At 50.6% G+C, this 22,327-nt stretch overlaps 9 protein-coding genes and 1 non-coding gene across 10 annotated transcripts; 6 read left to right on the top strand and 4 right to left on the bottom strand.

Annotated features, from left to right (window-relative positions):
• Nucleotides 1-1,664: 1,664 nt before the first annotated feature.
• AKAW2_51322A (FAD-dependent oxidoreductase) lies at nt 1,665-3,454 on the top strand (the record flags this gene model as incomplete). Its single annotated transcript, XM_041691239.1, has 3 exons — nt 1,665-2,793; nt 2,838-3,108; nt 3,172-3,454. 3 exons carry the CDS (start codon nt 1,665-1,667, stop codon nt 3,452-3,454), a joined length of 1,683 nt encoding a protein of 560 aa, XP_041544743.1.
• A 1,069-nt stretch (nt 3,455-4,523) lies between these two features.
• Nucleotides 4,524-5,939, top strand: AKAW2_51321A (GMC family oxidoreductase; the record flags this gene model as incomplete). The annotated part of the gene is made up of 1 exon (XM_041691238.1): nt 4,524-5,939. The coding sequence occupies one exon, from the start codon at nt 4,524-4,526 to the stop codon at nt 5,937-5,939; it is 1,416 nt and encodes a 471-aa protein (XP_041544742.1).
• Nucleotides 5,940-7,085: 1,146 nt separating this feature from the next.
• AKAW2_51320A (flavin-containing monooxygenase) lies at nt 7,086-8,981 on the top strand (the record flags this gene model as incomplete). Its single annotated transcript, XM_041691237.1, has 2 exons — nt 7,086-8,780; nt 8,847-8,981. The coding sequence occupies 2 exons, from the start codon at nt 7,086-7,088 to the stop codon at nt 8,979-8,981; spliced, it is 1,830 nt and encodes a 609-aa protein (XP_041544741.1).
• Nucleotides 8,982-10,868: 1,887 nt separating this feature from the next.
• On the top strand, nt 10,869-11,351 carry AKAW2_51319A (uncharacterized protein; the record flags this gene model as incomplete). Its single annotated transcript, XM_041691236.1, has 1 exon — nt 10,869-11,351. One exon carries the CDS (start codon nt 10,869-10,871, stop codon nt 11,349-11,351), a length of 483 nt encoding a protein of 160 aa, XP_041544740.1.
• Nucleotides 11,352-13,050: 1,699 nt separating this feature from the next.
• AKAW2_51318S (putative histone h1.3.) lies at nt 13,051-13,822 on the bottom strand (the record flags this gene model as incomplete). The annotated part of the gene is made up of 3 exons (XM_041691234.1): nt 13,051-13,261; nt 13,320-13,666; nt 13,718-13,822. 3 exons carry the CDS (start codon nt 13,820-13,822, stop codon nt 13,051-13,053), a joined length of 663 nt encoding a protein of 220 aa, XP_041544739.1.
• Nucleotides 13,823-14,181: 359 nt separating this feature from the next.
• On the bottom strand, nt 14,182-15,095 carry AKAW2_51317S (uncharacterized protein; the record flags this gene model as incomplete). Its single annotated transcript, XM_041691233.1, has 3 exons — nt 14,182-14,600; nt 14,652-14,813; nt 14,876-15,095. 3 exons carry the CDS (start codon nt 15,093-15,095, stop codon nt 14,182-14,184), a joined length of 801 nt encoding a protein of 266 aa, XP_041544738.1.
• Nucleotides 15,096-15,477: 382 nt separating this feature from the next.
• AKAW2_51315A (glutaminyl-peptide cyclotransferase family protein) lies at nt 15,478-16,798 on the top strand (the record flags this gene model as incomplete). Its single annotated transcript, XM_041691232.1, has 2 exons — nt 15,478-16,676; nt 16,792-16,798. The coding sequence occupies 2 exons, from the start codon at nt 15,478-15,480 to the stop codon at nt 16,796-16,798; spliced, it is 1,206 nt and encodes a 401-aa protein (XP_041544737.1).
• A 91-nt stretch (nt 16,799-16,889) lies between these two features.
• Nucleotides 16,890-17,950, bottom strand: AKAW2_51316S (YeeE/YedE family protein; the record flags this gene model as incomplete). The annotated part of the gene is made up of 2 exons (XM_041691231.1): nt 16,890-17,597; nt 17,663-17,950. 2 exons carry the CDS (start codon nt 17,948-17,950, stop codon nt 16,890-16,892), a joined length of 996 nt encoding a protein of 331 aa, XP_041544736.1.
• A 1,652-nt stretch (nt 17,951-19,602) lies between these two features.
• On the top strand, nt 19,603-19,675 carry AKAW2_t50014A. Its single transcript has one exon. It is a non-coding gene; the product is annotated as a tRNA-Thr (tRNA).
• A 534-nt stretch (nt 19,676-20,209) lies between these two features.
• AKAW2_51314S (S9 family peptidase) lies at nt 20,210-22,313 on the bottom strand (the record flags this gene model as incomplete). The annotated part of the gene is made up of 3 exons (XM_041691230.1): nt 20,210-21,344; nt 21,397-22,142; nt 22,203-22,313. The coding sequence occupies 3 exons, from the start codon at nt 22,311-22,313 to the stop codon at nt 20,210-20,212; spliced, it is 1,992 nt and encodes a 663-aa protein (XP_041544735.1).
• Nucleotides 22,314-22,327: the final 14 nt, after the last annotated feature.

Here is a 22,327-nt window from a genome sequence, read left to right as displayed (position 1 = left end):
GTCAATACAGACTTGCGATGTCTGTACCCTTGGTCTCAATCGAGATGACAGAGGCATTGAATGTGGTTCGGGGTGCAGGAAATATCGAATTTGCCACATCTGCCGTCAATTTGGTGCAAGCTGTGAGGACTTTGAGGGATGGGAATCGGAGGGATCTACTGAATAGTATGTGTTTACTGGTAGGAGTTGATTGTAGTCAAGTAAGCAAGTATTCTCTTCATCTTGTTTACCTGTTCAGTAGAAAATATCAGACCAGCATCACAAATTTATTAAGCCGAATCACTACTGATAATAGTAGAGCTTACTTAATAGGATGATTAGGGATAAATCCAACTCATTCTGTGATTGATTCTGAAGGAGTATCCAATTAGCCCTGGTTACTCAAAGAGAGCTACATCTAGGCAATCAGTAAATACGACAGAATTGCTTTAATAAGCAATAGGAAATGCTTATAAATTTGAGCTTCTCAATGAAGCGTAACCCTAGGCAAGACGCTAATTCGCAACATTTCCACCTTATACACGATTCACAACTGAGCTCTAGTAGCTGCAAGCCATATGATAAATATACAGACCAATTGATATTGATGGAGATGGAAATGCAAAAGTATAGGGAGTTTACCATGGCAAGGCTATATGGTAGACAGGATGGTCGGTGGATGGATTGCCAAGGGGTACCGTATAGTCATGATACAGTGTTTGCTTACAAAGTAAGATTTTCATTGTGCCACAATGAGCTTGTGGTGAGATCGATGTTCTTTACGTGAGAGAAATAATTCAGTAAATAGTCTGTATGAGGGAGTGAAAATGCATCACCGTCTGGCACTGTAAACTTGTCCTCAACTCCCACTATGCAAGTACAGTATGAAGCTATATCGATTACAGTATGAGGCCCATCCAAAATAAATGTAAGCCATAGAGGAAGGTGGAGTAATTACAAGGCAGGTGATTCTGACAGACAGAGCGGAAGAGACTTTCTGCTATCGGATTCATTTCTTACCCATTGACGGCCCTGAGCGAACATATCAGACCGGATAGGGCACGTAGTCGACACGGTGGGGTATTACCTCCATTCTTCTGCTGGGTTGCAGCCGCGGCGAGACGGCAGATTTGATTCACATACACAGTTTGAATAATGAGATGGGCATAGCGTTTTCGCTCCCAGACTTAGTAGAGGCATACCCCTAGTAGTACTAGTAGTAGGGCAGACCAGCTCAACGACCGGTCTGACGAAACAGGAGCCGCCAGACCCCGAAGGTTTGTCTGACAAGTGCATGCGTCCCGATCAGCAATCCCACATACCGAAAATTCGATACGAAAGACGGCAACAAAGCAAATACAGTTTCTAGCATCAATACTCACTCATCATATATGAGATCGTCTCTCCGGTCACGTGTTTGTGATGTGAGCCCTCAACACGTCATGAGGTATCCGCGGAAGCGGATGGTACGGATGTGGAGGCAGCCAGGCGGGTGTGGCGGTAAGCCGTTAGCGCCTCCCCTTGGACCTGCATAGTATACAAAGTATACGAAGTAAAAGGCCTTGGCGAACACGTAACTGACAGGAGAGATCTAGTCAAATTCCTGGCAGGATCCAGAGCCGAGTTCGAATGCAAGCTAATAGTCACTTCGCTATTATTCGTTGAAGTTTTGTGCTTCCTCCGGAATGGCCGGCAAACTGTCCTACGCCCTCGTTTCATTGCTACCCGTTGCCTCAGCTTCAACCGGCTTGTCGTGTCGCTGCTTTCCCGGAGATGCGTGCTGGCCTTCTACGCAGGACTGGGACGTTTTCAACGCTACGCTGGGGGGGAGGCTCATTGCCACAGTCCCTGCTGCGAGTGTCTGCCACTACAACAGTACATACTTGCCATACGATGCAGCGGCTTGTGAGGAGCTGCTGGCAGTCTGGAACGAAACCAAAACCCACTATGAGACCAGTTACTCCCCAATGGCGCCGTGGTTTGCCAATTTCTCTTGCGATCCATACCTGCCCAACACACCCTGCACCATCAGGCCCCTGGTCCGGTATGCCGTGAATGCCAGCAGCGCGCAGGATTATCAGACAACCATCGAGTTTGCTACCAAGCATAATATCCGTCTTGTTGTCCGCAATACTGGCCACGATTATCTTGGCAGGTCCACTGGGGCTGGTGCCCTGGCCCTTTGGACTCATCATCTGAAAGATATTGAAATTGTCGAATACCAGTCAACAGGCTACTCCGGGCCCGCCATCAATGTCGGTGCAGGTGTGCAGATTTTGGACGCCATGAATGCGGCCCATGAGCAGGGATACACCCTCGTGGGTGGCAACTGCCAGACAGTAGGCTATGCTGGTGGATATTCTCAAGGCGGAGGCCACGGCCAGCTGATGTCCATGTATGGCCTGGCTGCAGACCAGGTTTTGGAGTGGGAGGTAATCACTGCCACCGGAGACCACTTGGTTGCTACCCCTTTCAATAACTCTGATTTATACTGGGCGATGAGCGGTGGCGGCGGGGGCACCTACGCCGTTGCCCTGTCCATGACCAGCAAGCTTTATACTGACATTCCGGCCGCCACCGCCAACTTGACCTTCACCAATGACAGAGTAACTGAGGATATGTTCTGGGAAGTTGCCGCAAGCTACATCCAGGATACGGCTAAGCTGGCCGATTTAGGTGGTGCTGCGGTTTGGGAAGTCACTAACGCGGTCTTCAAGAGCATGCCGTCCACGCTACCCGGCGGCACCAAGGAGCAGTTGCAGGCGCTGATGCAGCCCACCCTGGACCTTCTGCGCAGCAACAACATGACCTATAGTACGTTTAATCATCTCAATCAGAGTCACTACTAACCGGTACAGCGTACAACATTGCCAGTTGTTCCAGCTTTTACGAATGCTACACGCGATTCAGCCCCTGGATGGCCGTGACCGAGTCTCAAATCGGCGGTCGTCTGATCCCGCGGAGCACGGTAGATGACAATCTTCGCCCACTCGTTGATTCCTTTCGTACCATCACCGACTACGGGGCAGTCGTTGCAGGGGTCTCTTTCAACGCTTCACATTCGACTATACCCGACAACTCTGTCAACCCCGCATGGCGCGATGCGCTGATTCGCATTGTCCTCGGCACGTAAGTCTTTCTCTGTCGTGATCAGGAGTATGAAGCTCTGTCGAACCATTTACCTATCTATAGTTCCTTCGATTATTACAACTATACCCATGACGTCGAAAACCAGAAACTCATGACGGAAACACTTCTCCCCCTGCTTGAGAACTTGACGCCTGGCAGCGGTGCTTACCTAAATGAGGCTGACTTTAACCAGCCTAATTGGCAGTCAACGTTCTACGGTGACAATTATGCTAAGTTAAGCTCTATCAAGAACAAGTACGACCCCAACCACACCTTTTACGCTTTGAAGGCTGTGGGAAGTGAAGAGTGGGCGGAACAGACAGATGGAAGGCTTTGTCGCGTGTGAGTAGTTAAGGACCGGATGCAGATGTATTTCACGAACCATAAAGAAATTTCCAATCGTAAGACCAGTTTCATCGATGGTGCGGTAAAAGGCTGTAAGTATCACGAATTGTTCAACTGGACACCATCTTTAATATAACCCAGAGAAATGCTGTATACTTAACCACTCAATGCAAGATGGGGGAAAGGCATAGAGATAGTTCAAGGAGAGGTCTTGACCTTTTTTTTTTTTTTTTTGGTGACTGCAGCAACCGGGTGATCACAAAAGAACCTTAGTGTCATTAGTGACGAGACGTTTCCATTTCCTGAACCAAACAGCCCTTAGGCAACCCTCTTAGTCAACAGTCCGCAGATCCCAGCGGGATAGGTTACTAGTGGATGAGGCTGCGATTGCAGTCTAAGTTTGGGCCCCGGCGTCGAGATCTCCGGTCTGGTGATGCGTAGTGTGGAGCCTAGCGAGGGCCGAAAATCTGACCGAGGCCTAAGCGATGGGGCCCTTCAACCCTAAGCTGACGTTGGAAGTTCTACATAGATAGCACCAAACCCCACGTACCTGCCGCACTTTATAGTGCGCGGCATAGCCACTTTCGGTTCTGTCACTGGACCCCACTACAAGTAGTAGTTGTAGGTAGTTTAAATTGTCCAGATTCATCCTTCACTGGGTCCCAGAATAATCCCCTCTGATTGTGTGTGCTGATTCCTAGTATTTAAGCAACACGCATTCCCGCACCGTTTACCATTATATAGGATCACTCCACCAACAAGATCCTCCTCGTTTTAACTTTCTGCTGCAACGACACCTTCAGAAATATGACCAACATGACCTACCCAACCGCTGACTACATTGTCATCGGCGGTGGCACCGCCGGCCTGGTGGTCGCCAACCGCCTGTCGGAAGACCCCAACGTCAATGTGCTCGTGCTGGAGGCGGGACCGGACCGCAGCTCGGACGAGCGTGTTCAGAACCCCGCGGCGTGGCCCACTCTGAGCGGGTCGGAAGTGGACTGGCAATTCAAGGTCGTACCACAGGTGTGTGCTATCTATCGAATTCATTCCTGGGAGTCAGTTATCGAATGTTAACTGTTGCGCGCCAGCCCGGTTTGAATAACCGAGACCAAAATTACGCCGCGGGCCGGCTATTGGGCGGTACATCCGCCATCAACGGGCTGGCGTTTGTGCCGCCCGCCCCGGCGGGCATCGACGCCTGGGAGGCGCTGGGGAACCCCGGCTGGTCCTGGCAGTCGTTGGCCCCGTACTTTCACCGTAGCTTCCATGTCTGCCCCGAAGCTGCTCCTGGCAATGGTCCGGGCGCTGCTGCATCCGCCGCAACTGGTCCCATCGAAGTTACCTATCCAGCACTGGCGGAACCAAGGAATCACACCATCATTGATGCCTGGAATAAGACCTTCGCGGACAAGGGCTACGCCTTCAGTGATACCCTGATCCCGACCCCGACCACCGGCACCCGCCCCTACACGGCTACCATCACCACCACAGGCGTCCGCAGCGCAAGCACTCAGTATGCGGCCTCACGCCCAAACTTGCGCATCCTCACCAACACCACGGTCGAGCGCATCCTCTTCGACACGACAAGCACCACCGTCACCACTACCGGTGTCCTCCTGCACAATGATCCCTCTCCCATCACAGCCACTAAAGAAGTAATCCTCGCCGCGGGCGCCTTCAACACCCCCAAACTCTTCGAACTTTCCGGCATTGGCTCTGCATCCCGCCTCTCCACGCACAGCATTCCCTGCATCATTGACAACCCCTCCGTTGGAGAAAATCTCAACAGTCACCTCATGGCCGTGCTTCCCGTTCCCATCCAGCCCTTGCCGGATACCGCCTCCCCCACTCCAGGCATTCAGGCCATCTCTTTCGTCCGCTCGGGTGCTGAAGCAGACCTCCTTTCGCGTCACCCTCCCCATCCCCCCCTCAACAACCTCCTCGCCAACCCCTCCGAGCCAACAGCCTGCTTCTTCCTTAGCACATTGCCCAACTCCATGGCCATTCTTGGCTTAATCCCCTCGTACCCCCTTTCCCGCGGATCCGTCCACCTCTCTTCCTCCCAGCCCACTGACAAGCCCATCATCGACCCGAGCTATTTGTCGCACCCCCTTGATATTAAACTCATGGCGGCGCACTTCAAGACCCTTCACGCCCTCCCAGATTGCTCCCCATTCAGTGGGATTCTTGGCTCCGCACCGGGCCCCAGCCCTGAGACTCAGGACCCGGGTGTCGTAGAGGAGACGTTGAGGACATCGGTCGTGGCGGCGCATCATTTCTGCGGGACGGCCATCATGGCCCCGCGGGAGAAGGGAGGTGTCGTGGATACCGAGTTGCGGGTTCATGGGACTGGTAACTTGCGAGTTGTCGATGCTAGTGTGTTCCCTACTGTGACAGCAGCGAACCCCATGTCGACGGTGTATGCCGTTGCAGAGCGGGCGGCAGAGATAATTCGGGGAAGGAACAAACCTGCCTGCGCTTGAATGGAAGGTCAGGGGCGAATGCTTCCCCCTTCTCATAGCAGGAAACTGGTGCTTAGGCAGCAAAGATAGCTAGGGATCACCTGGTTCCTGGCTACATTGACAATGGATATCTTAAATAAAAATTTAGTAGTAGAATCCATCATGCACGTCAGACACATGGCTCTACCCCGCGTACATCCCATCTGCAGCATTTACATCCCATTGGTGAGGCTCAGCTGTCTAGCTGCCCGTAGCGTAGTGGAAGAACAAAGACTTAGTCGTACAGGCAGTGCTTAGCCAGCTGAACTCAACCACCCGGCGAATGACAATGTGCCAGCACGGGGAAGGATGACACGATGGCACGAATAGATAGGCGCGGTTAAACCGTTACGTGCTCTGGCGGGTACTTGAGCAGGTGGATCGCTGGTGGGATGGCCCCAGTGGGGTCTGTATGGGGGCTTGGCCCCTTCTCATAGAGCCATTGGTAGCCGCCTGTTTAGTGTCACAGCACTAGCCCTGCCTGCTTGGGGAAAGATGTTCGGGTTTCAATCCCCCCGTCTTGTATTTTTGTATGCGAAAGAGAACCTTGAGTACCCTGCTATTTATTAGCTATCCTGCCTTTACTTATGAGAAGTCACAGAAATTACTTCTATTCAGGAAGATGCGTAGATCTCCCCACAGGGCTGTGTATCCTACCGTCAGAATCATAAAAACTGGTAAAGGTCTAGAGTTTCAGTCCTGACAGCTTAGGCCACACACCACTAATCAGCTTGACATGGATAAAACCACAGTGTGTACTCGGTGAACGCGAGACGCGATCCTCTCAACGAATAGGGTCCAACTTAGCATTCGATGTAAATGCTTGACCATACAAAACAGGTGGAGTAGTATGATACCACTATTTTAGCTCAAATACGAACAAAGGATGTTGAGGCTGGGATGGGGATCCCGATCGCAACCTGGCGCAGTGGCTGCTCCACTCCAGCAGCCTTGTATTCCAACGGACAGTTGCTAAACATCTGTCGGCCTAAGCACTGTCGGGTTCATCCGGCACGCAGCTGTCAGCTTTTAGTTATATAAAGGGCTATCAACCAACTTGGTTTCCAGCTACACAACCATTTCCCTCGCTTCATTCTATCATAACCCTCTCAATCACGGCCATTTATTATGGGATCAATCTCCGATGGATTTCCGCCGCTAGCGGCTCTTCCCAACCTTAGTCTGCACCCCTCCATAGACGCAGAACAGCTTAATGCAGCCAAGATTGCCGACGAGTGGCTCACCTCTTTCTCAAAGAGCCTCTCCACGGGTCAGCCAGATGCTATCCAAGCCAACTTCCTGGAGAAGGGATCTTGGTGGCGCGATTTTGTTTCCTTCTCGTGGGACATTGCATGCCATAATGGCCCCCAGGCCATCTCCAGCTACCTCGCCAGCTCCACCAGTGGATTTTCAGACCCGAAGCTCGATCAGCCTGGCGCATTACAGCCGCACCTGGCTGACCTGGGTGGTATGCGCTTCATCCAGGCTGGGTTTGGGTTCAAAACCAAGGCTGGCAAGGGTAGGGGTGTTCTTCGCCTGGCGAATGTAGGGCCCGAGGAGTGGAAGGCGTGGACGGTCTTTACTGTACTCGAGCGTCTGAATGGACAAGACGAGCTGGAGGCAGAGAGGGCGAAGGCGGCCGAGGTACAGTCTAGTGGATTTGAACCTCAATCGACCAACGAGGACAGCGACCTGCAAGTCTTGGTCGTGGGCGCAGGTCAATCGGGCCTTGCTCTGGCCGCTCACCTACAGAATCTCGGCCTCAAGTACCTGGTCGTCGACAAGACAGCCCGCCCCGGAGATTCATGGCGTGCTAGGTACACGTCAATTAAATCACACACCCCGAGCTACATGGACCACTTTCCGTTCTTGAAGTACCCCACCACCTGGCCGCGCTACCTCGACCAGGAGCACATTGTCAAATGGATGGAACACTACGGAGATCTTCTGGGTCTCAATCTCAGATATGGTACGCTAGCAACCAACATTCAGTACAAACCATCGACCCAGCGGTACTCGGTCGACCTTCAATCCAACGACGGCAGCGTACAGAGCATCACCACCAAGCACCTCGTCCTCGCGACGGGCCTCCTCAGCGATATCCCCATTAAGCCCTCCTTCCCCGGTGAGAACGAATTCAAGGGTCAGATCTTCCACACATCCGCGCATCAGTCCGCGAGCTTGATGCCCGACGTTCAGAACAAGAAGATTACCATCATCGGTGCCGGAACAAGCGCACACGATGTCGCCCAGGACTTTGCCAGTCATGGAGCGAAATCGGTCACGATAGTGCAGCGCAATCCTCTCTTCGTGGCCTCTCTCATGTCCGTGGAGGAGCTTCAAGTGAAGCTCTGGGATACGCCGGGCTTGAGCACCGATGATGCGGATCTTCTGGGTAACTCGTTCCCCACGGCCGTTGTTCGGACTCTCAGTGTTGGTGCGTCGCAGATGATGTCCATGTTGGATAAGGACATGCTGGACGGGCTGGAAAAGGCCGGATTAGCGGTCAAGAGAGGGGACCAGGGTGACAGTCTTGTTGACCATCAGCTGATCAAGGCGGGTCATTTCTATATCGATCAAGGTGCATGTGGGATGATTCTCGATGGTCGGATTAAGGTACGGAGATGCCAGGAAGGCGTCCGCGAATACTACCCTGGTGGAATTACCCTCGCCGATGGTACCCAGATCGAGTCGGATGTGGTTATCCTTGCGACGGGTTTCGAACGCACGGACAAGTTGATCGAGCGCATGGTGCCTAGGGAAATCTTGGACAGGGTGCCCGGCGTGATATGTAGTTTGGATGGGAGTCAGGAACGGTTCGGTGTAAGTTCGCTACTATCCCGCATCTTTTTTCCAGTCGCCAGAGGGCTAACATTTCTTCGCTCATAGGTATGGAGACCGACTGGTATGCCAGGGTTCTGGTACATGACAGGCAGCTTTTCCTGGTCGCGCCAGTTCTCTCCCGTCCTTGCTTTGCAGATTGCTGCTGTTGAGTGGGGACTGAACGAGGAGTATCAGGGATGAGCCAGGATAAGGAATCCTAATGATACAGATTTAATAGCATATCTTCATGAATACTATAGAACCGTTCTGAGTAGATGTCACTTTATCTATACCAGTTAAGGTTTATATATCGACTGAGTACTCGATAAACTATCAACAATGTACAGTAATACATGAGGTCCAGTAGCGTGATATTTGAAAATATCATACAAATAATCCAAGGGATCAAATTCATCTACTATTAGATATGTGCCAGGCCTCTTCACTCCCCAAATAGAAAAGTTCTCCCATCCTAAACAGATTATATGTCCAACAAGTGCCGAAAAGAGGTCATGCCACGCTGCAAACAGGGATAAGAAGAATAATCATATGCTTTATTAGGGTTCTTACGCATACCCCTATCTCCATAATGCGACTCAGCACAGTCCCGGAAAATTATCAGTCAGGTACTCACTAGATAGTAAGTAGGGCTGCCCTACACTCGAGTACTCACTCCAAATCACTTACTCTACGCGACAATACTTCCTCGGTACTTCTTATTCTATCGAGAGTGTTCCATCCCCACTTTATGGCCTCTTCGCGCCGTCTCGCCTTTGGGCGTCTCATATCCTACAGAAGTACGGATACATTTTCCGGTGGGTACCATTTCTCTTTCATGTACTATTCTATGGTCGGTTATTGTTGCGTTTCCTATTTCATAACATTTCATTTTGTTAAACTTATTACATTCTCTCTTCTTCAAAATTTATAGTTTCCCCCCAGTATTCTCATTTGGCGACCAACTGTTGACCGAATTCTGCGTCAAACGGACCCTTTTTCGCTGCAGGCAGGAAAGGGTCCTTAGATGATAAACCACGTGGTATTGTGCATGCCAAGACCATGGTGGATTAAGCTTACATCTTGTCCTACTGTAAGGCTGCGAGCGTGATTCTTCCTGATAAAAGTAAGATTTCTGCATAATGATAATATGGCTCGAGTAAGGACTAAACATATGCAAAGTCCAGCTGTAGACTTGAAGAAACGATGCTCTACTGTGGGAGGCGAAAGAAGGGAATTCAAATGAACATGAAACTCCGCCTCAATGCTCCTGCTGTTCATGCTGTTACTCTCTACCATATCACTGAAAGTAAAATCCATCATTGTAGGTAGTGATCATAGTGGCAGTTTCCCAAAAGCCACTTTGGTAGTATCCATTACCTACTCGTTTCCCATATAACCCGCTTCAGGATTCAATCATCCATCAGCCTACCTACATTCAGTGTAGTATTCTGCATAGAATACGAGTCAGAATAGCTCTGAGAATGTGTCGAGCATCGAGAATCTCCGAGTCCATGACGATTATACCAGAAGGGGGATCGAAGGGACAATTTTTGTGACGGTATGACGTGAGGCATCCCGCAAGGAACACCATCCGCGAACTCCATTGACTCCACCTTCCTTCTACTCATACAATTGTCTTGCAGTCCCCTGGCGTCCCAGCGCCAATAACTCAGATTGTAGTTGTGGCTGTCGAACCGTAGCATTTCCAAACTTTGCCCCTGTTGCATTCCGCGGAGAATTACCCGAACCCAAACTTTATCTCCTAGGGCTTGACTTGCTTAATAAGGCCCAAGACATGCAGATTGCATTCCAGAACACTCGTAGATAGTAGGTACGAGATACTACATACCAATGGTGAGAGTCAATGATTCTAAGACACAATGGGTGTGTTAGTTCAGCTCGCCTCAAAATGTTACAATAATGTTGCTCCAAACCTATCTAATATAAATCCCATCATCTCTACCCCTCCCTTTCTTCGCACCTATCAATCAATCATCTACTGCTTAAGCTCAAGCACAAAGTTAGAGCAACCATAACCTTAAAGCTTACCCTTTCTCTAAATAAACATCCACCCGTACTACTATCAAAATGAAATCCTTCCTCTTCGCCACCACCACCACCACCCTCCTCTCCGCCCTCACCTGCCACGCCGCACCCAACTTCCGCATCGGCTATCGCGGTGGAACCGAGTACGCCCTCCCGATCTTAGACGCGAAGAACGCCAACGAAACCATAGCCTTCAGCAACAACATATACGGCCTCCCCAGCCTGGATGAGTGGGAATCCATCAACACCAATCAAGGGTTCTTGATTCGCAATGTTTTCTTGGGATCTTATATTAGCTGCAGCGGGCAGTCGACAAGCTGCAGTCTTTCTACTGAGGACGACGGAACCTTCTTTACATCCATCCAGTCGGATAACATTGATGGAGTAGACTACTATCATCTTTTCGGTACGATTGAAGATATTGATGGAGGAAAGATGTGGGTTCTTGAAGGTGGGAAGTATCTCCGCATTGGTGTGTTTGACGATCAAAATGAATTGCAGGAGATTTCGATGCAGTGGGTTTAATTGAAGTTTCAAAATGTATTGATATTCTTTTCTCTTCCGACAAACTATAAGTATGGATGAGAAGAGGTACTAGACTAGGGCCTGGAATATAACATGATAGGGACGAAAACAAAAGTGGAAGTTAGTATCCCCAAAACTCTGCTACCAACCATCCCCAGGCATTCATTCATTCATTCAACCGTACACAGACACTTGAACAGATAGAACAGATTGAGACATAATGTGAATGCCTCACATCTAGTCTGTCTATTCATCCACCTCCTCAATCGAAAGAAATCGCTGGCTATGATTAGGGTCTAGCGAAGCAAGTGTCAAGGTATTACCGCCCTGGAGAGCCGAATTTTTGCTTTCCTGTGGAGTCAACATTGCTGCCGTCTGCTAGAATTTGGTAGTAGGTTCTACCACCGATCTCCGCAAGCTAAGTTGGTCGATGGAATAACGTCCCCTGTTCTGCAGCAGCGTAACACTCGTTCCAATACGCACTGCAGAGGATGTATGTCCCTTCCTGCTCGTTACAGATCAAGACTTTGCCATCTGAATCCTCGGGGGGTTCTCGTACTCCTACAGTTCAGGGTCGGGGTATCCATAAAAGTTTGAGGAAGACAATAGTTTGCAAAGTCACCCCTTTCGGTCTATTTCTGGGAGGGGCGTGATAGTCACTTCCTTGGTAGCTAGGAGAGTAGTGATGATTGCAAGGGTGGATTTCATTTTCTGTGAAGGTTGTAGGTGTAGCTTATGAGTGGACCGATTTATGCGAAAAGGGGATGAGCAATAACTCTTGCATGGGCTAAGACTTTTTGTGGTCAGTGATGTTTTAGTGAAAACATGTTTGAGAACACTACAAGTATTACGATCTAGCGTGCTCGATATAAGTAAGTTATTCTGAGCCGTGGAATACAGCCCAATGCAAAGTCCCATATTTCGTCAGAAATATTCCCTCCTACTATCATCATCGTCGTACTTGGGAAAGGTGTCTGCCGATACACTGGTGGAATTCATGACAAAGAGATTGGGCCTGTTGGGGATGATCATTGAGGCGAGCTGCAATACAGAGTTGCTCAGAGATCTTAACTATAATGATTCTGTTCGGCATGCTGTTCTACTGCAATGCAGGGAGCTAATGGCTATGGCATGCCCCCTTGCCGTATTGGGCAAGACATTCTTAACTAAAGTGTTGTCATTCATTGAATGTTCATTTGCGCTCTTCTCTATCCAGATTATATCGAATATTCAGACAGTCCGCTCCGCATGAGCGCATGTCCAGGGGACTCGGCCGTAAAATAGGGAGCAGTACTGAATATCACATTTGGATTGTGGGCTTGAAAAGTGGATTGATTTACGATTAGTCGCACCCTTTAGGTATATTGTCCGAATGTTCGAGTCTCATGACTTTTCGTTCATTTTTTGAGACATGGATGTTTCTTTACTACCGAGATCCATATACCACCCCATTTTCCGAATTTCGAGCCGAGTTGGGTTGGATACGATACTGACACCCACGAACTGGGAAAACAGTAGAACTGCAAAGCGCCGTAACCACTAGGAGTAATAGACAACCCATCGCGCCAACCATATCAAATCAAAGAAAACAAATTATTTCTTCCTTTTCATCTCATCCATCTCATCATACCGCATAAGAAACCGCTGTCCATAGAGCACTCGGCCTGACGAGAAGCACAGGACCACGCTACCAGACTCTTCAAGTCAGACTCATTTGCTTGGGAGAGTCTGGACACTGTCCCATGACAGAGAACTCTGCACTCATCTGGCTGGTACTCATAAGTTTCTCGTCATCAGAAGATTTCGACTCCTCCTTGACGGTACTTTTTTCGAGCTCCGTATCGTGTTCTTCCTTCTTCACGGCGACTTTGCCTTCGACTGGAGTGGGGGTAGTGTCGCCTCCAGGCTTTCTATATAGGAGTAACATAATCAGCAGCAAGGACAGGCGCAAGGGGAGAAATTACTTACGGAGCCTTTGTCTTCACAGCCTTCGGCGCAGAACGAGGGGTCTTCGGGGTCTTGGGGGTAGCTGCCGTCTTCTGACGCTTCCCCTTGGAAGGAGTTGGAGTAGTCTCGATAGCACCAGTGTTGTCATCATCGGCGACAGCCTTGTCTTTGCCACGCTTTGCGGGAGTTTTCTTGGGAGTGGCAGTGGTGGAACCGGATTCCTTTGCAGGACTGATAGAGGTACCAGCTTCTTGATCGGCCGGGTTATTATGGATATCGAAAAGCCTACGCTTGGCCTTGTGATAAAGAGTACTGGCAGACTGAGCGTTCTTGTAGCCTCCCTTGACGGCCATCTTATCAAAGTCAACCTACAGTTGTTGTCAGAGGTTTCACCATAGCTGGAAGAAAAGGGTATATACTTTGCCAGATTTATCGGAACTCAGTACACCGAGGATGATCATCCGCGCTTCGGCCATACTCAGCCCCAGAAGGGTTTCGGGTTGGTTGGGCTTTAGTGCAGACATGATGATGTGCGGGACGTAGTGGAGAATAGAATGTAATGGTGGGAGCGACTTGGGGTGAAGTAAGGAAAGGTAAACGAGAAAGAAGTAAGGGAAAAAGTGGAATCAGAGGTGAGAGTTGGCGGCGTGTAGATGATAAACAGGTAAAGTCCTTGGCGAGGAAAGAACTGTGTTGCCACGAACTCAAATTGTGCAACAGCAGAGATAGACCTGAGTTCAGAGCTGTGAATGAGCTGAAGGCAACCCGCTTCGCTGGCTACCGAAGCAAACAGCGAAAACACAGACTGGAACTTTTGATTGCGATCGTGTACCGTCAAAGTTCCTACCCCGCCGGTTGGTATAGAACATGTTCAGTGAATCTCTCAGTTCTGTTTCTTCAAGCCATTGTTCTGGATTTTCTTGAACACGTCATCCCACAAGGTAGGAAAGTAGTTTGGGGACTGGGTCGAGCGCTGGGCCCTCACATCCGTGTAAAAGTGTTGAGGGGTTTTTCCTGCCCACCAAGGAGAGGGCGCGGGCTTTGAATTGGTAAAGGTCACAGGCCGGAGAAAAGACTTGTTGAGAACCAAGTCACCCAGTCTGACCTCTGTCTGCTGAGGCAACGAACTTGAACGAATGGTAGTCATGTACAAGGTGGCCGTGGGCGGCAGGTTCTTCACGTATTCAATCATTGTCTCGCGAGAGCGGCGGGCAAAGGCGGGAATGGCAACGTGCACATAAACGACAAACGGGGCTGTGGTGTAGAGGATGAAGATCATCGGAAGAGTACCACCAATTGCAACTTTTTAAGGGTCAACAGGAGTATATCGGACAAGCGACCGTGCATACTTACTTGCAGGGGCGAGGTACCATGGATGCTCATCCGATGATGCGAATGCTGGAGCAAGAAGGAAACAGGAAACTCCAAATATTAAAAGTGAAACGAGCTTCAATGTTCCTACCACAGCTGTCTTCCCTTTCCCGCTATAATACACCACTACCTTCTCCGGTGGCCCTACAAATATCGAATCAGCACGATTTTCTCCTTATCTTGGCAACTTAGCGGGGGAGCTATACCTTTGCGAAATGTCAATTTAGCATGTTTGGTAGGTGACCCCTGTGGGTTCCGGGGTGCAATAGGCTCCTTTCGCTTGATGAAAGGAGCGCTGGGCTTCGGCGGAGGAACAGGGTTCTGAGTTGTCTTGAATCGAGCAAATAGCTTGCTGTTGAGGTCTCTCCGCACGCTCCGGGGAAGTGCGGAGCGCAATTGCGCGCTCAGCAGGATGACAGGACGCATTGAGTGGTTTGGCGAGGGGGCTTTATAAGTTCGCGCTGAGCTTCCGGCAGTATATTCGCGCCACTTGGCAGGTCAGAAGAGTCGAACGGACACGATGTGAAGACTGACTTCAGTGCGAAAGGATGGCCGGGTGACTTTTTTTCTGGGAAATTGGAGAAGCTCCGCAACGTGATCCGGCTTGGCGGTCGGAGGTTCGATTGACGGGCCGACAATAGATGGGAATAGACTTGAACCTTCCCCAATCACCATCGCTTCCTCAACAAACCACCATCTGGCTTTACTCGTCGGCATCGTCACCATCCTCCTGTATTGGAGGCTGTCTAGACGCTATCCATATCCTTTGCGATGAAGACGCGCTGACCCCAGTCGCTCCGCTATTCCGATGTATTCAGCTTATCGTGGCCTTCTGGCCCCCTTGCTCATCTACATCACCGTCCTCTTCCTAATCGCTCCAGGCAACGCATACCAGGCCATCTCGGATCAGACACTAGAATCTCTTCCCCGCCCGAACGATGATTTCGATATCCATACCGGCGCCATCTTGTCACCGATCCTGAGGCCTCGTGTGTCTGGAACCTCCGGATCGACAGCCGTGCTGAACCACTTCGTCGACTTCTTCCGGAACTCGCTCCCTGACTGGAAAATCGACTTTCAAAACTCGACATCAAAGACACCCGTGTCGAATGGAAAAGATGTGCCGTTTGTGAACTTCATCGCATCCCGTGACCCCCCGTGGGCGGCCCCCGGCGACGTTGGGCGACTTACTTTGGTCGCCCATTACGACAGCAAATACGAACCGGAAGGATTCATTGGGGCTATTGACAGTGCAGCGCCTTGTGCGATGATTATGCATGCTATGAGGACCATCGATGCAGCTCTGACAAAGAAGTGGGAGGCCATGCAGGCACAAGGCGAGACAAACCCGTTGGACGAGCAGACGGGCATTCAGGTGCTTTTCTTGGACGGTGAGGAGGCCTTCAAGTATTGGACCGACACCGATTCCCTCTACGGTGCTCGCTCGCTCGCCGAACAATGGGATTCAGATGTCCACCCAGCCATGTCCATTTACAAGACTCCTCTCGCCTCGATATCCCTCTTTGTTCTCCTGGATCTGCTGGGTTCGAAAGATCCAACCATCCAGTCATTCTTCCCTACCACACACTGGGCCTACAAAAAATTAGCTGCCCTTGAGCGCCGTCTGCGACGGCTCAACCAGTTCAAGTCCGCCGGCAATGATCCCGATCGGCAGCGGCTGTGGTTCACGCATGCCTCCAAAAGCGAGCACGAGATTCCTTACTATTCCGGTATCCAGGATGACCATATTCCCTTCATGAAACGCGGAGTAGAGATCCTCCATGTAATCGATGCGGGTCCCCATGGGTTCCCGCCAGTCTGGCATCGCATTGAGGATGATGGCGAACATTTGGACCTGGCGACAGTAGAGGACTGGAGCTTGTTGGTTACCGCATTTGCGGCAGAGTGGATGGAGCTGGAGGGCTTCATGCCGGGATCTGAGCAGGAATCTCGAGAAGATGCCCATGGAAAGAACAAGCGCACTGGCTACGATGTCAAGACTGAACTGTAAGCATTGTCTGAATATATTCACATTCAATGGCCATTGCGGCCCTCGATTCTCTATGTACATCTATTGCGCGGAATATTTATGAGCTGTGCTGATGCCTGATTGCTTGCATAGCTCATGAATGGAAACGCTCGGCCATCCCGCCGCGCATGGCCCTTCCAGAACGGCTTTTGGTACAGCACCACCGCTCTTTCACAGCAACGAGAAACAAATCACATCAGATTTCCGAGCATAAAACCAGTCATCTCTGCAAGCCCCCAAACCGGCTGGAGCACACTGCGCAGGATGGCTGGACCGGGGCATACTCCGCGTAGTCCCCAGGCGAGGCCGAAAGCGACTCCGCCTGCCACAAATTTCCAGTCAATATCGGCTACAGTCGCAGTGGGGAGTCTCCATTGTGCCGCCAGAGTGGGTGTGGACTGTTCCGCTTTGTTATCGGTCTTTTTCCCCGGTTTGGTCGACAAAAAGATTATCAGTGACGGGCCGATTCCGAAGAGGATTATAAGTGCCAGTGATGGATCGAATCGCGAAGGGTCAGACAGGAAGGCAAAGAACCGCAGGACCTTGGCTGGGTCAGCCATTCCAGAGAACAGCAGTCCTACGCCAAATTCCAGACCCGCCAGATACGAAAATATAGTTCTTGAGCGCTCGGATCTCTCGAGGGCACGGGGAACGACGACAAAGTTCATCACGGATGTAACTACTGTGGTGGTGAGCATGACGGCGAACTCCGCAGTCGACGGATAGACGGGCATGTAGCAGGGCGTTCCACCGGCACATGGGGGGATGTTGGAGCCGCCCGCGAAGAAATTGGCTGTCAGTAGGGCGGTGGTGAAGAAGACAGCGGTAGCAATGAACGAGCGTGGCGACAATCGAGAAATGCCACAGAGCATGTGGCCGGACGTGCAACCTCGACCATTCTATCCCATAAGACCGTCAGCACCTACGGCTGTCTTTTCTCGAGAGGGAACTCAGCGTCATCTACCTTTGTACCCCATCCCAGCAGAAACCCATGGCCCACGGTCAAGAGCCACGACCCCCAGGAACTTGGTGCAGTGGGATATGATGGGATGGCAGACGGCAAGAAAAGAGCGACGGGGACAACACTTGACACTAGACCAGCAATGAGAGCCACATTATCCCTCGTCGGATTCAAAAGAGCGCCCGACAGGAGCGAAGAAATGCCGAAAACCGCCCCATTGTGCAACAGCAATCCTGTAGAGCCCTGGAAGAGCATCAACGCCCCGAACGTGGTATGTACTGGCGTGAACATGTTGTAGCTATACAGAGAATAGTAGGGATAGGTGATCAAAGATGAAGAATACCTTCATCATACAAGCAACAAACAAGATGAAGGCCAAAATCGTGCCATTAGAAAGGATCCCAGTCCAGCAACATCACAATGCGGAATGAACGGGACAAGGAAATTGTAACGGCGACTTCCTTCCTCACCGATTTTGAAGTGAACAAAGAGGCCGAGTGAGTGAGTGGCAGTTCGGGGACCACACATTCCAATCACATACGGTGACAGAACTGGTCCCCGAAACCAGAACCAGAAACTTGAAGGGCCGATTTGGGCGGGAGTCCCCGAGTGAGTGAGTCTCAACCATTTACTTTCTTATCCTCTCATTGAGAATTTTTACAAAGCTTTGGTGTTGCGGATTGCAGCACATGGCTATATAAATATATACATTCATTGTCTACATCAGGTCATCATTAATGCAGGGATGGTATATTAAATTCTAATCCTAGCTGCAGACATCACCCTCGTGGACCAGCGGTTCCTTCGGACGGTCGGGGAGAGGATGTGCAGGGGAAACAAGACGATCGAAGGGGAATGGAAGGATGGAAATGCCGGGGATTCGTTGGTTAGTGCAGATTTTAGCTGGCTTGGTCCCCGACCCGGTCGCTGACTATCATCACAGAACCATGGTTCACCAAATCAGTGGTTGAGTAGATCGATGGGATGAGGCAATGAGTGGGTGTACATCGATTTTGTGGTGAGGATTTATTTGGAATTGGATATTATTTGGGGTTGATTGATTTGTTAATTGTGTTCGGAGAATTTTCCCTTTGCTATATTTATTTCATTCTGGGGAGAAGTGATGGGATGGAGATGGTGCTTAGTCTAGTATCTACACTTTCTTTAGTGGATATAGGGGTCGAAATTAAAGTTGCATACCACACTATGGAGATGATCCTACTGAATGCAATTCGAGAGATATTTGGATCTTACATTGATGTACACTGATTGTTCCTATAGAACCTTCCCACCCTAAAGCTGAAGACACATTCCATCCCTCCAGAATCTAATCAAGCTATGCCTATCACTTGCACCATAGAAACTCAATCCCAAAGTACGGAAATAACATGCCAGTCACCCCTTTCTTCGCAGATAGCCCTCAGACTAAACCATCACAGCCACCACCACCGCTCCCTACGCATTCAATATCCACAGATCCTAATCCGGTGATCGTGATCGATGGACCCCCTGTGCAGTGTACACCGACTAAACATATCGGCGACCTCAAGTCTAGTAATACCCCCTACTACGTTGTATCCCGAGATCCATATTAAGTACTGATGCAATCCGGGCCGTCTCCGAGAACCACACCATTGCCGTTCTAAATTAAATCCGTCTCGGTCTCTTGGCTGCAGTGCATGCATGCATGCATACATAGCCCGAGTGTCTGCAGATCGGCTATCCCGCTGACTTGATCACTGTTTACCTGATCTGTAGATAAGTAACTTCTATTGAACGCATGCTTTGTTGTCTGTAGTGTTTGCCATGGGCAGTGTTGATTTGGCATTGCCGGTTATGGTTAATGTAGCACATGTTTAACATCTCCAGCGATCCCAGGTTTTCGCCGATTCACCGTAGCGTAGCTTCTTCTAGCATGATATCCTGCCTCAGCACCATCAATTGCTCGCATGGCTTAGTTGGTAAAGCGCATGACTAGTAATCATGAGATCCTCGGTTCGAATCCGAGTGTGAGCATTTTTGGTATTTTTTTTCTTTCTACTCCCAGGGGGTGGGGGGAGGGTTATCGTGTCTTCTCCCTCGCCTACGCTTTGTCTTTCTTTACTAATGCAGTGTGTGTGAGAGAATCGATGTTGCACAAATTTGATTAAAATCAATGGGTTCTGTCTGGTTTTTCTTTTGGGAACGGCGTTTGGGTAATAGCTGCTTTCTCTAAGGTATCAGTTTGTGGGGTGTGAACTATTCTGTAGTATACTATGAATAATTGTTAAGAAATTCTTGCTTTGTTCTATGGGATTGGTGGGGGAGTTACTATTAGTAGGTACTGATCGATCTTCTGGGATATTTCAATAACCATTGGTTGAGTTTACTTCACTGCACTATGTAGTTGTCAGTTTCGGGTTACGGGTCTTCGTTTCTACTGATGGACTAGATGATGGTACTTTCGATTATTTCTAGAACTAGATGCGCCTAGATTAGATCTCTTCTACTAGACATCCACCTGTGCTTGACACTACCTGTGATGAACCATACACTTTCCCAGCACCTCACTCACTCCCCCTTGACCTCAGCCAGATTCTCCTTCCACCAGCTCTCCTCCACCTTCTTAGCCTGCAAGCCATTCTCCGCCTTGCGCGGGTACCCATGTCCCTCGCCCTCGAAGATAACCAACTTGGCCACCCCACCGCTACGCTGGACATCATCAGCCATTGCCTGCGCCTGGTTCAACGGCACAATCTCATCCGCCGTTCCCTGCAACAGCAACAGCTTGGCCTTGATTATATCCGCATGGAACCTGGGACTCCGCTCGCGGTACACCTTTCGCTTCTCTTCTTCCGTCTCAGGCACTTTATCATCGAACAACAGCCGGAAGGCATAGTGGCTCTCAAACTTGTGTGTTTCGGCCACGAGGGCTTCGACGTCACTAATTCCAGAGACGCTGACCGCAGCGGTAAACAGAGTTGGAAACATGCAGATTCCCTGGAGGGTGGCGTATCCACCGGAACTCACGCCAGTGATGCCAATGCGGGACGGGTGCACCTTGCCTTCGGAGATCAGGTACCGAGCGCAGTCTGCGGCGTCGTGCACGTCGAGCACACCCCAACTTCCGTTTAGGAGCTTGCGGTAGGCGCGTCCGTAGCCGGAGGAGCCGGCGTAGTTGAGGAGGGCAACGGCATATCCGCGTGTGGTGTAGTACTGCCACATCATGCTAAGTCCGGGGTCGGTGTGGATGGTGGGTCCGCCGTGGATGGTGATGATGAGTGGAGGAAGCTCGCCTGGGGCACTGTCGTACTTGGGGTTCGTGGGAGGAAGGAAAAAGCCATGTGAGAGGGTGTTAGGGTGAGTGGAGATGGTGCGCGGGAATGAGATGTGTTGGGCGCGAGAGAAGTAAATGTCGGAGATGGTGACAGACGTGGAGGAGCGGAGGACTGTTGGTACGGAGGCATCGCTGGAGGTGAGAGAGATGTGGTAGACAGTGCTGGGGGCAGTTGGAGTGCTGGCAATGACGGCAATACTGGTGGGAGATGTCAGAGCCACAGCGCTGTGTTGGATGCCCGTGAGTGATGCGATATGGGCCGGGAAGGTGTAGGTGTTCTTCTCGAGATCGATGATGACGAGACGCTCTGTTGCGTTTTGTGTCCAGGCCGCGACAATTGTGTTGGCGTTTGGAAGAACATACGTGCAACTGTACCGTGTTAGTTGTGTACTATGTGAGCAAAAGGGTAAGAGAGTCATACGATCCCAGGAGCCATTCTGGATGAGCAAACTCGCCCTTCTCCAGGCCTTCAATAACGATAGCGCGGGGCGCATCACTTCCATCCGGGCTCCAGCGGTAAAACTGCCAGTATCCAGTGCGATCCGACACAAAGAACAAAGTTCCATCCGGTCCCCATCTCGGCTGCAAAATACTTTCTTCGTCGCCATTTCCCGCCAATTTCACAGGCGTTCCAACCTTCTCATCCTTCCAAGGCGCAGAATACAACTCGGTCCCCGTCCACGGCATCTCGGGATGGTCCCACTGGATCCAGGACACTCTATCACCAGTAGGACTGAATGTGGGATGCGAGTAGAAGTCCGCTCCCGTCGCCGCAACCTCCACCTTCTTATTCTCGGTATCAATCACAACAAGCTCGTTGACAACCTCCTTGCCGTGATGATCCTCTCTAATGGCAAAAACCAATTCTGGTCTCTTGGGGTGCGAATTGAACGCAGCGTACCAGATCTTTTCATCCGGCTCCACGGCGGCCGCTACATCGCAGGTTGCAGGATCCAAAATATACACCCCGTGAGTCTTCCAGTCTGCGAAAATGACCTTCCCATCTGACGTGGTGTTGAAGGCCGCGCCGCCGTAGCCGTGCACGGCGGTGCGAGCACTGTACGCAGCTGGTAGAGCGTCACGGGGCTGGTTGTTGCGCCATTCGACGATACAATTGCGGCCTTCTTCAGCAGGGCGGCCTTCGTTCACGTAGATGATACCATCCGCCTGACGAGAGAGGTCAATTTAATTCAGATGCAGTAAAATAGAGAGGGAAAGGAGACGAACCGTGGCGGCGATGCCGGCGAAACTGATTCCTTTTGACGTCAGGGTTGCGGCTGTGATGGGACTGTCCCATGTGCCGAAGGGAGCTGTCTGAGGTTCTGCGGAGGAAGCCATTGGGTTGAGTTGGG

Source organism: Aspergillus luchuensis, chromosome 5, assembly GCF_016861625.1.
Source record: "Aspergillus luchuensis IFO 4308 DNA, chromosome 5, nearly complete sequence".
NCBI classification, from domain to species: domain Eukaryota; kingdom Fungi; phylum Ascomycota; class Eurotiomycetes; order Eurotiales; family Aspergillaceae; genus Aspergillus; species Aspergillus luchuensis.
This window is presented reverse-complemented; position numbering and strand designations above follow the sequence as displayed.